We start from the raw sequence: 12,484 nt of genomic DNA on the forward strand, positions 1-12,484 counted from the left end.
CCTGCTGATAAAGGGCAGTTGGGCTCCTCCGTGCTGATTTGCTTGCTGCTTGTGTTTCACACTGAATGGGAAATGGGAGTCAGGCTGTGGAGAAAGGCAGGGTGTTCTATAGGGAGATGGGAGAGAAGAATGCTGCTTGTGAAGGAAACTGTCAAACAGCTACGAGGAAGACATTCTGAATAAAAATATGGATTGGCGATAAGAAGTCAGCGCAAAAATCCACAGTCGCCTGAGATTTTTTTTCCCCAGACTCTGTGGCAAGATGAGACAGCAATCTCTAATCCCTGATGCAGCCCCACCTGCCGCTGCTCCTTTCCCACTCCACATGTCTCTTGAGGAGTCACAAGAACATTGATCCCTCCACCTTGGGAGCCTAGAATGGGGTTCCCAAGCAAGCAGGAGGTGGGGAATAAGGGCAAGGTAACCGGGAGAGGACTGTAGCCTGTCTTGCAGCAGTGCATCTGATGCTGGTTTTAATGCGCACATCACTCAGAACGGCCCTTTGCCAGCCCGGTTCCTGTGATGAAGTCAGTCCTGATGGTGATGTGTGAGCATACAGTTACTGTGGGATCAAAGCCCTCGTATTACTTATAGCAGAGTGAAGGCGTGCAGGGGTTCAGAGCTGACGCTACTAGAGATTGGGCATTGGCTCCATCAATTTTTGTTCCTGATTTTTGCTCAATTATTTTCCATGGCACCCAAATACAGAAATAAGTACCTGAAAGGACTGGAAAATGCCTTTGGAAAATGGGCAGCGCTGGCAGCAAGCCCCAGGGAATGTACAGGGTTTGCATTTTACAGGAAGCTGGAATGGGATAATCCTGAAAGCAGATTTGCTTGGTTTTATTTCCAAAAAAGTAGCATCAGGAGTGGTGCTTGTTTTGGCCAAATGCTGTCTGAAAGCACATAGATTTCTTCACAGGCATAACAGGCTGGAACTAAAGGTTCGCTGTGGAGGCACCGACAGGCCTTAAACAGCAGAGCTGCAGAAAGACTGCAGTTTTGTTTCAGGCCTGCTATAAAATAAAAGCCGCTTCCTTTCCTAAAATAGCAAACTGACACTGGTTGCTTTGTGTGAGAAATGCCAGGGGTGGTTTCTGACCAGTTCCTAACGCGGCAGTAAGGATGACTAAGCTTGTACGGACTTTTAAGTCCTATTTGTCATCACAGCAAAGCGAGTGGGAACTCCACCCTGCTTATGCAGAGATTTTGTGCACTGTTAACAAAGACTGTTTTAATATTTCCAGAAGCGTTCTCAGTAGAAACCTCCCTCATTGCAGAGAAAGAAACAGAATGGTCTAATAGCTTTTTCCTGTCTGTGTTCCTCATGATCGTGTACAAGAGAAGACCCTCGGATTACGTTCATTGCACACCTTTGGGATATAAAGCCTTCTGCAGAAGTAAAAAGAGTTCTTTCATCATCGAAGGGCTCTTAAATACTCACTTAAGCTCACCTAAGAATACTGTCTTCTCTCTGCCTTGTGCAGTGTTAAGGCATATGCTGGTTGGAAAAGGGAGGTGCAGGAGATGGGAAAGAGACAGAGCTGGGGGAGAAGAGGCGGCTCGGACTCTCCTTGGGCTGCGGCCATCCTCTCCAGTTCAGCGGCATGACTGGGAAGCAGTGATCTGTGCGGCAGAGGAGGAGAAGCAGTGAATGTCAACATTCATTTCTATTTCCGATACATTCGCTATAAACCGTGGGATGGGCTCCTGATTCCTAGCAGTTTAGAAACAAGGAGAATAATTTTGTTTTGTTCTGTTTTCATCTGTCCTCCTTTTGTAGGCACCTCCTGGAAGGTGACCTAAATCCCTGCTCTCACCAGGCCAGCTGGCAGACAGAGACTAGAAAAACAGGCCGAGAGAGGTTTGTCTCACCACAGGGGGAAGGAAACCTTATCGTTAACTATCAGAGAGGACCTTTTACATCTGAGTTATTAATTGTTTCTACCCTGATTGTTTGGCAGGAACAGCCCAAGTGATTGGCTTGGGAATTGTGAAGAGGGTTGAAGTTACCTTTCATGGTATTTTCATTCCACTTCTGTTTCTGATCCCTCTTCCTCCTCATAAGCAGCCTTGAAGGGCAAATCGAAAGGTGCATCAAGAGGGGAGTACCATGAAACTCAGAGTCTGTAAAGCCTTCTTGGTGGAAAAAGAACATGTGAGTCACTGAAGGAGATAAGGTGCTGGAACATAAGTGCTAAAACCATGATAATTTGTTTCAAGTGGAGAAGAACTAGTCTGCTTCCTCAGTGGTCCAGAATTCTGTTTCCTTAAGCTCTACCTGTTTACTAGACTAACATTCCTTCTTTAAAGACTTGGATGAAAAGGCTCGACCAGTGTGACTAGGAATCAAGCCTTAGAAGCCTCTGGCCTGCCAGGACTCTGCCAGTAAGAGTGTCTGGCTCCTTTTCACATACATCTGTGCAGAGTTTCATCCAATTCTCAGGCCATTAACCCGACATCTCTTTTAAGGACTTCTACTCTGACGAGATACAAGATAACAGGATTACTTATATTGTCAAAGAGGATTCTTCCTTAGTTTCTGGTAAAGCACAGCCAAATGCTGAAGGTGAGCAAGGGAGCATGAAGATGAAGGAGGTGCTTAGGGACCTGTTACCTGTTCTTGTTTGCTCTTAAACAATTTGGAGATACGAGGGCTATCCTAGTTTTTAATAAACCCATTCAAATTCACATTTAATCTTCAGTAATTGTATTTGGAGAAGAAATCTCTCAGGGAATTGGATTAAGTTATCTGTTGTTTGCCAAGCATAGATAATATTCTTTTATTTATAAGCGTGGTGCTTATCTTCCATCCCTGTCAGCCTACCCAGATGAGCAGCATCTCCATTTCTTCTGTAGACAGTTTGTAGTCAAAAGTATACGTATTCTGGGAACAAATCTTAGACCAGAATTTAAACCTGCATGCTGGCTAACTTACTTCTTGACTTGCACGGTACTTTTTAAAGTCATCTGTTCTTTGGTAGAGAGACATGGAGAACTTACAACCAACAAACAACACTGGGAAGTTACAGCCAATACCAGCCTCCACAGGGTGCTTCGCTTTGTGGGAGGGGTGAGAGGGGCAATGTAAATATTTCCAACCAGATTGTGGTGAGGCAATTGTCTTTCTCTATTGTCTTTCAAAGCGTTATCTGGTTGGCACACGGGCAGTACGGTGTAGCCTGGTCAAGGTTCTGCTGGCTGCCTCAGTCAGAGCAAGGTGAAACCTGCACAGAAGAATGCTCAGACCAAGCAAACTTGTTGTCTTGAGACCCCAGTTTAAAGCACCACAGATCATGAGTTCATGTAAAATAGTATAATTTGGAGCAGCACCTTTTATTTTCTTGAAGATCCAAACTAAGAATAGGTTCTGATAACTGGATCTATCTCTGCCTTTGCTGTGTGAAATGGGCAGTTTTCCTGATGATTGACCAAGTAGGTGTTTATGACAAATTCCAGTGATCCACTGTGTACACCAGATCCAGCAGCATTTGAAAGCAAAAAGGGGAAATATCCCAGTATGGTCTATTTACTGTTATAACCTATTATCGACAGTTGTCTGTTTCCTGACTGGTGTTTTCTCCATCATCTAGGTGGCCAGAGACAACCTCCTTATGGGACATCCTGGGTTCCTGTGGCACTGGGCATTCTCACAGCTCTGGTCACAGCTGTTGCCCTGGCTCTTATTCTCCTTCGAAAAAGAAGAAAGGAAACTCGGTTTGGGTAAGGGAGGTTTTCCTTATGCTGGGGGGAGAGAGACCTTTGTTACCTCCTCTAGTGCAGTTTCTGACTCAATTTTTCAAAAAGCATTGTGAATTGAGTTCTTTTGGCACTTTCTTTGGATAAGTGTTTTTTGTTTGTTTTCACAGTTTTGGGGGTGATCTGAATTAGAGATTAGCAGGAAAATGCCCTAACTTTTGTTCAAAATAAGAATATCAAAAATACAGTAGAAAAAACGTAATGTCAATAGCTGGGCTTTATTAGAATATGGAAATATAAATTAGATAAAGGTAATTCTGTAAGTCTTTAGCTCTGCTGCTGAAGAGATTCAAAGAGAAGAGACCCGCAGATGAATCATCTTCTGTATTCTTATGGGCTGGGCCCTTTATCCCATGCTGTTTTTCAATCTAGTAGCTGCTTGTAATTTCTGAACTGCCCCTCTGTATCCCCAGGAACGTCTCCTTTCCATCACCTCTGACACTTGGCTGTGGGTTGCTCCCTGCTGCAAGCAAGGTTCCCATTCTTTTCAGAGCTTCCCAGATCCCCCTCACAGCAGCATCTCTGTTTATGTGACTTTTGCAACCTTCCCCAACTGCAGCCTCTCCCAGGCACTTAGGACAAGTGATTCCCCTCTTTTGGAAGGCTTCCACCCCCTCCAGGTGCATCAGCGAGGCAACATAAACTCATTGTTCCTCCTCGCAGCTACACCCTCTTCAACCAAACTGTCTGTAGTATTTATATAGCAAGAGGTGACAAATCATCCATATTGTTCAACACACCCTTTCGGAAGCGAATGACCATGTAATCTTGGCCCTGTGTGTCTTTTCTGCCTTCCAGCCATGCCTTTGGCAGTGTGGTTGGCAGAGTGGATCCTGCAGTCCATTTCAGAGCTGCCAGGTCTTTCAACAGGGAGGGCCCAGAGCTTATTGAAGCAACATGTAAGTAAAATGATTTGAGTGGTTTTGCCTGAGAAACTGTGTTCATGCATGTACTATGCACTCTCTGTTTTCCCTGAAACTGATTGTTTTGGTTCAAGAACATGGGATTAATTGACAAGGAGGCTTAGACACTGTGGACGGTAGAGGTGAAAGGCCAGAATTGCTGTTGTCATACCAGTTACATAGTACCTGCTAATTACAGCTACAACCATCGAGTATATTAGTGTAAGGCATAAATTTGCCACTCCCCTGACCCAGTTTCACACTTCAGGGACTCCTTAACAATATTAGTAGTAAGCTTTAAACTCAGCGTGCTGAGTTATGCTACTAGCATGAGCCAAAAAATCAGTCTTGGAAGGCCAAGAATTCTTCTGAGAAGAGTAACTTCTCGCACAGGAGATTGAATCTAGGATTGGCCGGAGTTAAGATGATCCGTTTGTCTCCTGGCTCAGGAGGGGCATGGCTCACTGTAGAAGCACTGCACAGCTGGGTTAGGATGATGCTTCAGCTGTCTCTGACTTTGTTCCCCTGGGTTTAGAGGTCTTATTCCATTACATCGTGTGACAATAAACTGTTGGACGTTATGCTACCCTCTCAGCCAGGTACCATGAGACTTGTACTGTGCTTAAAATAGTCCAAGAGCCAGTCATTGAAAACTGATGCAGCTCCATCAGCTTAAATGAAGCTGTATGAATCTCTGCCTATCAGTGTCCCATCTGATTGGATTTTGTCTCCTCAGAGTTATTTACAATAGTTCTGTTGTTCTTGGTGCGTTTAAGGGTGGTGTTATCACACCCTCCTCCTCTGAGTACTGTTGGTACTGCTTCTTGTGGTTGGAAGTTCTTGGCCTCCTGTGTGTGCTGAGGCTAGAGGATGTGGAAGGGAACTGTGTCTTTTTCAGGCTTTCCTGCTTACAGTGTGGGGGTTGGACTGGAGCTGGGGATTAGAACAGGTGGTTCGTGATGCTGTGACAGAATCTTTAAGTATCCCCTTATTTGACTCTTCCTTTGTTTTTTCCAAGTGGAGAGCATAGGGATCAGTGATGAGCTGAAGATGAAACTCAAAGATGTCCTAATCCAGGAACAGCAGTTCACCTTGGGAAGAATGTTGGGCAAGGGTAAGAACCAAAACCGCACAAGGCTTGACATTGAAGGTAACGTTTGTGTTACCTTCACTGCTGAGTGGGGAGAAGCCATTATAAGCAGCCTGTTTTCTCTTTGCTTGTAGACGGCAATTTAAATGGAACTTTCTCTTCTGCTGGGATAAAGCATTTCAAAGGTTTCTCATAACTAAAAGGATGTTGGCTAGGCCATGAACTGCAGTCTGTGCTAAGCTTTCTGAAGTACTGTTGATTCACTGATGTGTGAATTTCTTTCAGAGATTTGAACAAATATTTAATTGAACTTCAAAGTGGTGCTTTAGAATTCCTTACATTTACATAAGCAAGCATCAAGTATTAAATGGGCCGAGTCAATACAGATTCAAAGATGATCTACCCGAAACTCTCCAAAGCTTCAGAAAAATGTTGATTCAAGTTTCAGATAGTCTCGATGTCTGGGGTGGTTTGGCTCCAGATTTTAGTTTGGGCTCTTTGTAAAGGCACATTTGGAACATGTACAGAGTTTTGCTGACATTCGTCCTCATTAGTTCATGTCCTTAGGAGCTCTTCTGACGCCATCTGGATCTCCCACACGGGTACTCCTAACATTTCTCTGAGGTTTGCAGGTCAGGAGGGATGGACAGAGTAAAGGTGGGATGCTTTGCACTTAACTTTACCTAAAAGATGGGCTCAGAAACTCTGTGTGAAGAGACCTTCCTGCAGAAGTGGTGTCTCTCAGAGGGCGTAACAATGCAAATAATTAAAGAGCTGTGTCATCCGTTTGTGAGTGTCAGTCCTGGCGTTTCTGGGATCCTGCTTCAACCCTTCTGGGCTATCCCCATGACAGGTAACAAACTGGAAACTGGCTGCAGTGTGGCCCCTGGGGATGGCCACGGTGGGAGGATGCTAGCTGGCAGGATCTGGTCTGTGTTGTCAGCCCCATTCTTCCAGCTCCGTGCTCAGCATACAGGTTACAGGATGGCATGACGGCATTACCTTGAGCTCTGCTGATTCTGTGGCTGAGCAGCAGCTCCATAATATGGAAACAATACAAAATGCCTTTTCTCCTTCCCTTTTTCCTCTTCTGGTTTGATCTGCTGCCCGTGGTTATTGTGAAGTCAGCATGTGGCATACAGCAGAGAAGGGCACTGTGAAAAGCTAGTGGAAAGATAATGCTTTTGGGGTAGGTGTCCTAAGTGCCGTATTTTGCTTTCTTCTTCTCAGTACCAGAGTTGTTATACTAATGCATCTGGAGTGAGGTAAGCAGCTGCAAAATTAGGGAGAGCAAATCTCGAGCCAGATCTAGTGCAAAGGGGCTGCTGTGCTGTGGTATAAAAGCCTCTTCAGGCTGAAATAATTTGAAGAGAGTTTAGCCAGTTGTATTTCCTCTTATCTCTCTTAGAGAACACACCAGGGTAAACACTTCCTCCTGTGAATTAGCGTATCACACACACACAAGTAGGGGTGCTGTGTTTTGTCTGGTCAGCTGTGATTCACAGCAGTCACTCCCTGAGTTTTGGGAGATAACGCCTGACTGTGTCTCAGATGGTCGAGTCCTGGCACCATTGCTCAGCTCTGATGGCTGTCGGCACTGAGAGCTTCCTCAGCCAGCCCATCCTCTCGCTCCTCTAGCTAATAGACCCTTCTCTGACCAGAGCCTCACTCAGACTCATCCTTCATGGTATAGCTTCCCCAGAAATGTCTGCCCAGCTTACATTCCGACTCTGCATATTCCATCTGGTAGGGCATTGCTTGCTTTCTCTCTTGTTTACCTTTGACTTCTGGACTGCCCGTGCAGTGGCCTCTGTCTGCTGATAGTGCTATCTCTTTTAGGCACACATATGCTGAAAGCTGCTGGCTGGAACTGCAGAATGAAAAATTAAGCTGGTAGCTACACTCCTTATGGTTATTCAGCTTCTTTGCCAGTGACCCCTTCAGTGAACCTGCTGTGAATCATACTTTCTTCATAAGAAACTGTTCCCTCACTCCCTGCTCTGATCATTTCACAGGGGAGTTTGGGTCAGTTCGAGAGGCACTACTGAAGCTAGATGATGGCTCTTTCCAGAAAGTGGCAGTGAAGATGCTGAAAGGTAAGTGGGAGATCTGTCCAGTTTTCCAGCAAACATTCCCTGATGCTCTTCGCTCTTCTCTAAGCTTCCCACTCAGCCACTCTACCCGTGTACTCTCCCATCCCTTTGAGGACAGTCTTTCTGTAGTGCAAGCTCTTCAGTGAAGGACCTATACCACCTCCGCTGATTGCACCTAGCACGTGGTGAGTGCAGCCCAAACCGAGTCACAGCTACAGCTCCTTCTGTGTGTAGAGGATCTTGTTCAGTTGCTTGATTCAACGCAGCACTACATCGTGTGGCATAGACAGCTCAGACAGGTCTGCTTTGCGCTAATAATTCAGCTGTGAAAGACAATATCCTTCCAAGCATGTATCCTAGAAGAAACGGAAGAGTGTTTGGGCTGAGTGCAGTGTAAAGCTAACGCATCTCAGTCAGGAATGTTTGATGAAGTAGTCTAACTCCCTTCTGATTTGTCATTTGATGACTGTACACAAGGGCAACTAACACGTTTATCTGGCAGAAGTCTGCAACAGGAAAAGCGGTTAATAGATAGGTAAAGTCCAAGCCAATATGTGCATATACGTATCTATGTGTACATATGTTAACTTAGGTTTTTTCACCTGTTGCCTGTAAGGCAGACTTCAAGCAGACTTGAATCAGTCACACACGCTTATCCCTGGAGCTGCCACAGAATACCAGTTTGTACTAAAGGTACTAGTACCACGTTAGTGTAAGTTGCATCTTTTTGTCCAGTTTCAACAATAATTCTAATCAGTTTGCCAGCTTTTGTGTAGTCAGACTGTCTACCTTTAGGCCTCTAACTTGGGAACTGTCACCCTCCAGAGGCACCTTCCTTTCTCCATTGACTGTAAAAGGGACTCTGCTTTTGTTTTCTGAATCGTATTCAAATTACTTTCCTAAGGCAGATGATGTGAATACTCGCCTACAGGTCTGAGTCTGAGCTTGCAGCAGCACTGGAGGACTCCTGCTAAATTCAGCGGCAGCAGTGGGGGAAATAGTCTGCTGGGCTAAAACTTGATTATACTGATATGCTTCCATAAATCTGGAGTAATAGCAGTGAGAAATAATATACTCCAAATTTATGCTGATACATGTCACTGCTGAATTTGGTCCAAGCTTTCCACTAGCGTGGTAATTTAAGGAATCTCAGCTGAAGCACCTTAGAAGACTCAGTCATGCTAAGAGATGTAAAAGTGTTGATCTTACGTGCCTTCCTTATCGGAGATGAATTGGGGTGTGCCTTGCCAGCCAGGGGCAAGGCCATCTCCTCAGTTTCAACATTTTCTTTAATTTTGTGTGATGTCTTCTCTCCCCAGCATTGTAGTTTAGGTCCACTTAGCTAATTAATTATTACAAACTTTAACCCACGTATGATTCGCATGGCTTTCAAGGAGAGTTGTTACTGAGAACAATGTTGCTAATCAGCAGGTCTTTATTCTGCGAAGAATCGATTTACCAGATGTCTCTGATGTATGCTTACTGCCGCCCATCCCAGGAGAAACCGCTGCTTTGTTGTAAACTGGCTCACCTAGCTGTAGGTCTGAGAGGATGTGCTGTGCCACAAAGAGCAAGCTTCTAATAATCGTTATCTGTAAAGTTGCTTGGAGCTACCCATAAAGAAAGAAAACACATTCGCTTTTTTCCAGCGGACATCTTTACCTCGACTGACATTGAGGAGTTCCTGCGAGAGGCTGCGTGTATGAAGGAGTTTGACCACCCACATGTCACTAAACTGATTGGTAAGCCAGTGCTGCTGCTTATGCCACAGAGCAACTTCTGTTCCTGCACAATCCTGCAGACAGCCTCAACAGACCTCCCCGGCTGTCCAGCAGCGGTGCCAGTGCAGCCACTTCTGTGCTGCCGGGAGTCCTGCATATGTCAGCAGTGCTCCTTCCTGGGCCTAGAGGAAGTCGGGAGTGTAAACGCTCACACTTCCCCTCATATGTCAGTAATAAGCGTCTCTTATTTAAGACATTTCTTTGGTTCTTGCAAATACTACAGGGAGAGTTTGGCTGGCTGAGGTATGTCTAAACTGCTGTGGAATGTAGATAGGTGTGTTGGCAGACAAATAGAGGGAGGGGAGATTGTGCCGTCCAAAATACCGAGTAAGAAGCAAGACATTTGTGGGTGGGCTCTATGGAACACAGGCAGTTTCTAGAATGTGGAGATTTGGGGCTGTCTCATCTGGCGTGATCCTAGAAACATTTATAGCTGGTGCTGCAAGGAGAGTTCTGCCTCTGGACTAAACAGGTTTAGAGGTATCCTAACCCCTCCGGGCATGAAGCCATGCAGAGGAGCTTGGAGCGTGGAACCTGCCTGCCAAAACTGCATGTTTTCCTCCAGATTTGTAAGAGAAAGGCACAGCAGCCTGTAAGATTCCCCTTGGGACTGATCTGTTTGCTAAAAACCCTTTGCTGTGTGTGTCCTCATTAGGAGTCAGTCTACGGAGCCGTCCCAAGGGCCGTCTCCCAATTCCCATGGTGATCCTGCCCTTCATGAAGCATGGAGACCTTCATGCTTTTCTGCTGATGTCACGGATTGGGGAGAACCCTTTTGTAAGTCTGTCTTACTGAAGAATTCCTTCTGGAAGGGTGTGGGTTTTCAGAGAACGTATGGATTTTTCAGAGAATGAAAATTGCATTTTCAATGGATCACTTCAGGGTTAGTCTCCGAAGACATTGGCAGAGGACTGGATTTTAACCCCAGAGACAGTTGTGAGATGTAATGTTGAAGTACTTCATTCTTTGCGTGTAGAGGACCAACTCCTTCAATCCATCCCCTCCCTGTATGCCCCATCCCTGCTCAGTAAGCGAGCAGCTAATCTTGCTGTTTTGCCGTACATGCTTGAAAGTGTCCAGGAACAGAACTTAAACTGTTTTTTCTTTCAGAATTTGCCTGTTCAGACACTCCTCAAGTTCATGATTGACATTGCCAGCGGGATGGAGTACTTGAGCTCAAAAAATTTCATACACAGGGACCTTGCAGCTCGGAACTGCATGTAAGTGACCCATGAGCTTTTAGAGAAAAGTAAGACCAGAGTGGGTGAGAGAGGGATGAGGAGCCTTCCGTGTGACAAAAGTGAGGAGGGGTCCTGCCCGAGGATGCTGGTTCTCGCATTTAAGTGACAGTAGGCGTAGAGGAGCCATGGCCACGTGGGTGGGGGTGGGTCGTGTGGTGGTGGTGGTGCTGGGAGCAGGGAGCAACTCCTAATGTTCCACTGGGTTTCCAGATAGACCGTGTTTGTAAGGAAGTTTTCCATCATTGGTCTGTACAGTTTCATAGAGTTTATTACAATACGTGTTTGTAATTAGTCCCTCTAATGGCTGTGCGTCAGCATGGGCTGTTTGTTCCACAATCTAATGTAACCAACGAGAGAGCTGGGTTCGGCTGTGTTGGAAGAAGAAAGGAACTTTCATTGTAGCCTGTAGATATTTCTTGTATCTATTTTGAGGACTTGGTTATCACAGTGTAAGTCATCAGAATGTCCCTGAAAGCTTGTGGAGAATGCCTTTAGAAATAATTGCGTCGTGAACACACTGTATGATCCCTCATTGCTGTTCTTGCCCCCAAACTGCCTTGCCTGCTTTGAAGGGAATGAAAGTCCTTTTGTCTTTTCCACTCTGCTTCTTCCCTGAGAACAGAGTTATGGAACAACCCTTCTGGCAGACAGAACTCTGTCTCTGAACAAAACCAGGAGCAACTGGTAAAGTCTGCAATGGGACACGGATTTCTAAAGGCATTTGAATGTACAGATAGGAGCCTGGCAGTCCTAATGAAAAATGACGAGTTAGCCTGCTCTGACATGTATGAGAAAGCAACACTGATTTCTTATTTTTAAACATCTAAAAAATACAGACTTCCTCCAGAGGAAGCCGAATGCCTATTTCCGCACATCTTCTGGGGAAAGCAGGGAGTCCTTTCTGAGGCCTGGAACAAGAAGTCACCGTGGGCTTTACTTGCACTGTCTACCAACATGTCTAGGTTTAAGCGGATGACAGAGTAATTCAGACCGTCAATGAGGCCTGGGGAGATGAAGATGTTATAGATGTAGTCTGAGTGATGATAGCAGGCAGTCTAGGCGAGCACCCTGTGTTTTTTTGATTGCCCATCCAGGGTACGGGCCTGCAGCGAGCACTGCAGATGTCTGCTGAGAATCTTGGAAACTACAGCAAGTATCTGGAGTTTCCTTTATGTGACAGAGTAGACCATCTGAGCATAGGCATTTCCTTACTTCCTTAGTCCTGATTATCTCCCTGTTAGTTTCAAGGAAGTGATTTGAGACCACTAAACTATTTCACCTTGGTCATCAAGTAGATGAAGTCATTATCCTTCTGGGTAATACTTGGTGGGCTCTATACCTCAGTTCCCTGGACATAACTTCTTCTTTTTGCCTGAGGTAGCCAATAAATGCTTTCCTCAGTGGTGAAAACTTTCCCTTAGGTTGGATGAGAACATGAATGTGAGTGTTGCAGACTTTGGGCTTTCTAAGAAAATCTACAGTGGAGACTACTACCGCCAGGGCTGTGCCTCCAAGCTGCCAGTGAAGTGGCTTGCTCTGGAAAGTCTGGCAGATAATCTGTACACAACACACAGTGATGTGGTGAGTTTTTCTTTGGTGTGTTTGGAGACCACTTGTA

At 45.4% G+C, this 12,484-nt stretch overlaps 1 protein-coding gene across 1 annotated transcript in view; it reads left to right on the forward strand.

The window, feature by feature from the left end:
* The window catches only part of TYRO3 (TYRO3 protein tyrosine kinase), a 37,877-nt gene that overhangs the window by 20,492 nt on the left and 4,901 nt on the right, over positions 1-12,484 (forward strand). The window contains exons 9-16 of the mRNA XM_010143418.1: positions 3,594-3,723; positions 4,558-4,658; positions 5,680-5,775; positions 7,767-7,847; positions 9,494-9,586; positions 10,281-10,402; positions 10,736-10,845; positions 12,288-12,447. Of these exons, the coding sequence (XP_010141720.1) occupies positions 3,594-3,723; positions 4,558-4,658; positions 5,680-5,775; positions 7,767-7,847; positions 9,494-9,586; positions 10,281-10,402; positions 10,736-10,845; positions 12,288-12,447 (893 nt within the window). The remainder of the gene's footprint in view (positions 1-3,593; positions 3,724-4,557; positions 4,659-5,679; positions 5,776-7,766; positions 7,848-9,493; positions 9,587-10,280; positions 10,403-10,735; positions 10,846-12,287; positions 12,448-12,484) is intronic.

This window comes from Buceros rhinoceros, unplaced genomic scaffold, assembly GCF_000710305.1.
Source record: "Buceros rhinoceros silvestris isolate BGI_N320 unplaced genomic scaffold, ASM71030v1 scaffold24499, whole genome shotgun sequence".
Lineage (NCBI taxonomy): Eukaryota > Metazoa > Chordata > Aves > Bucerotiformes > Bucerotidae > Buceros > Buceros rhinoceros.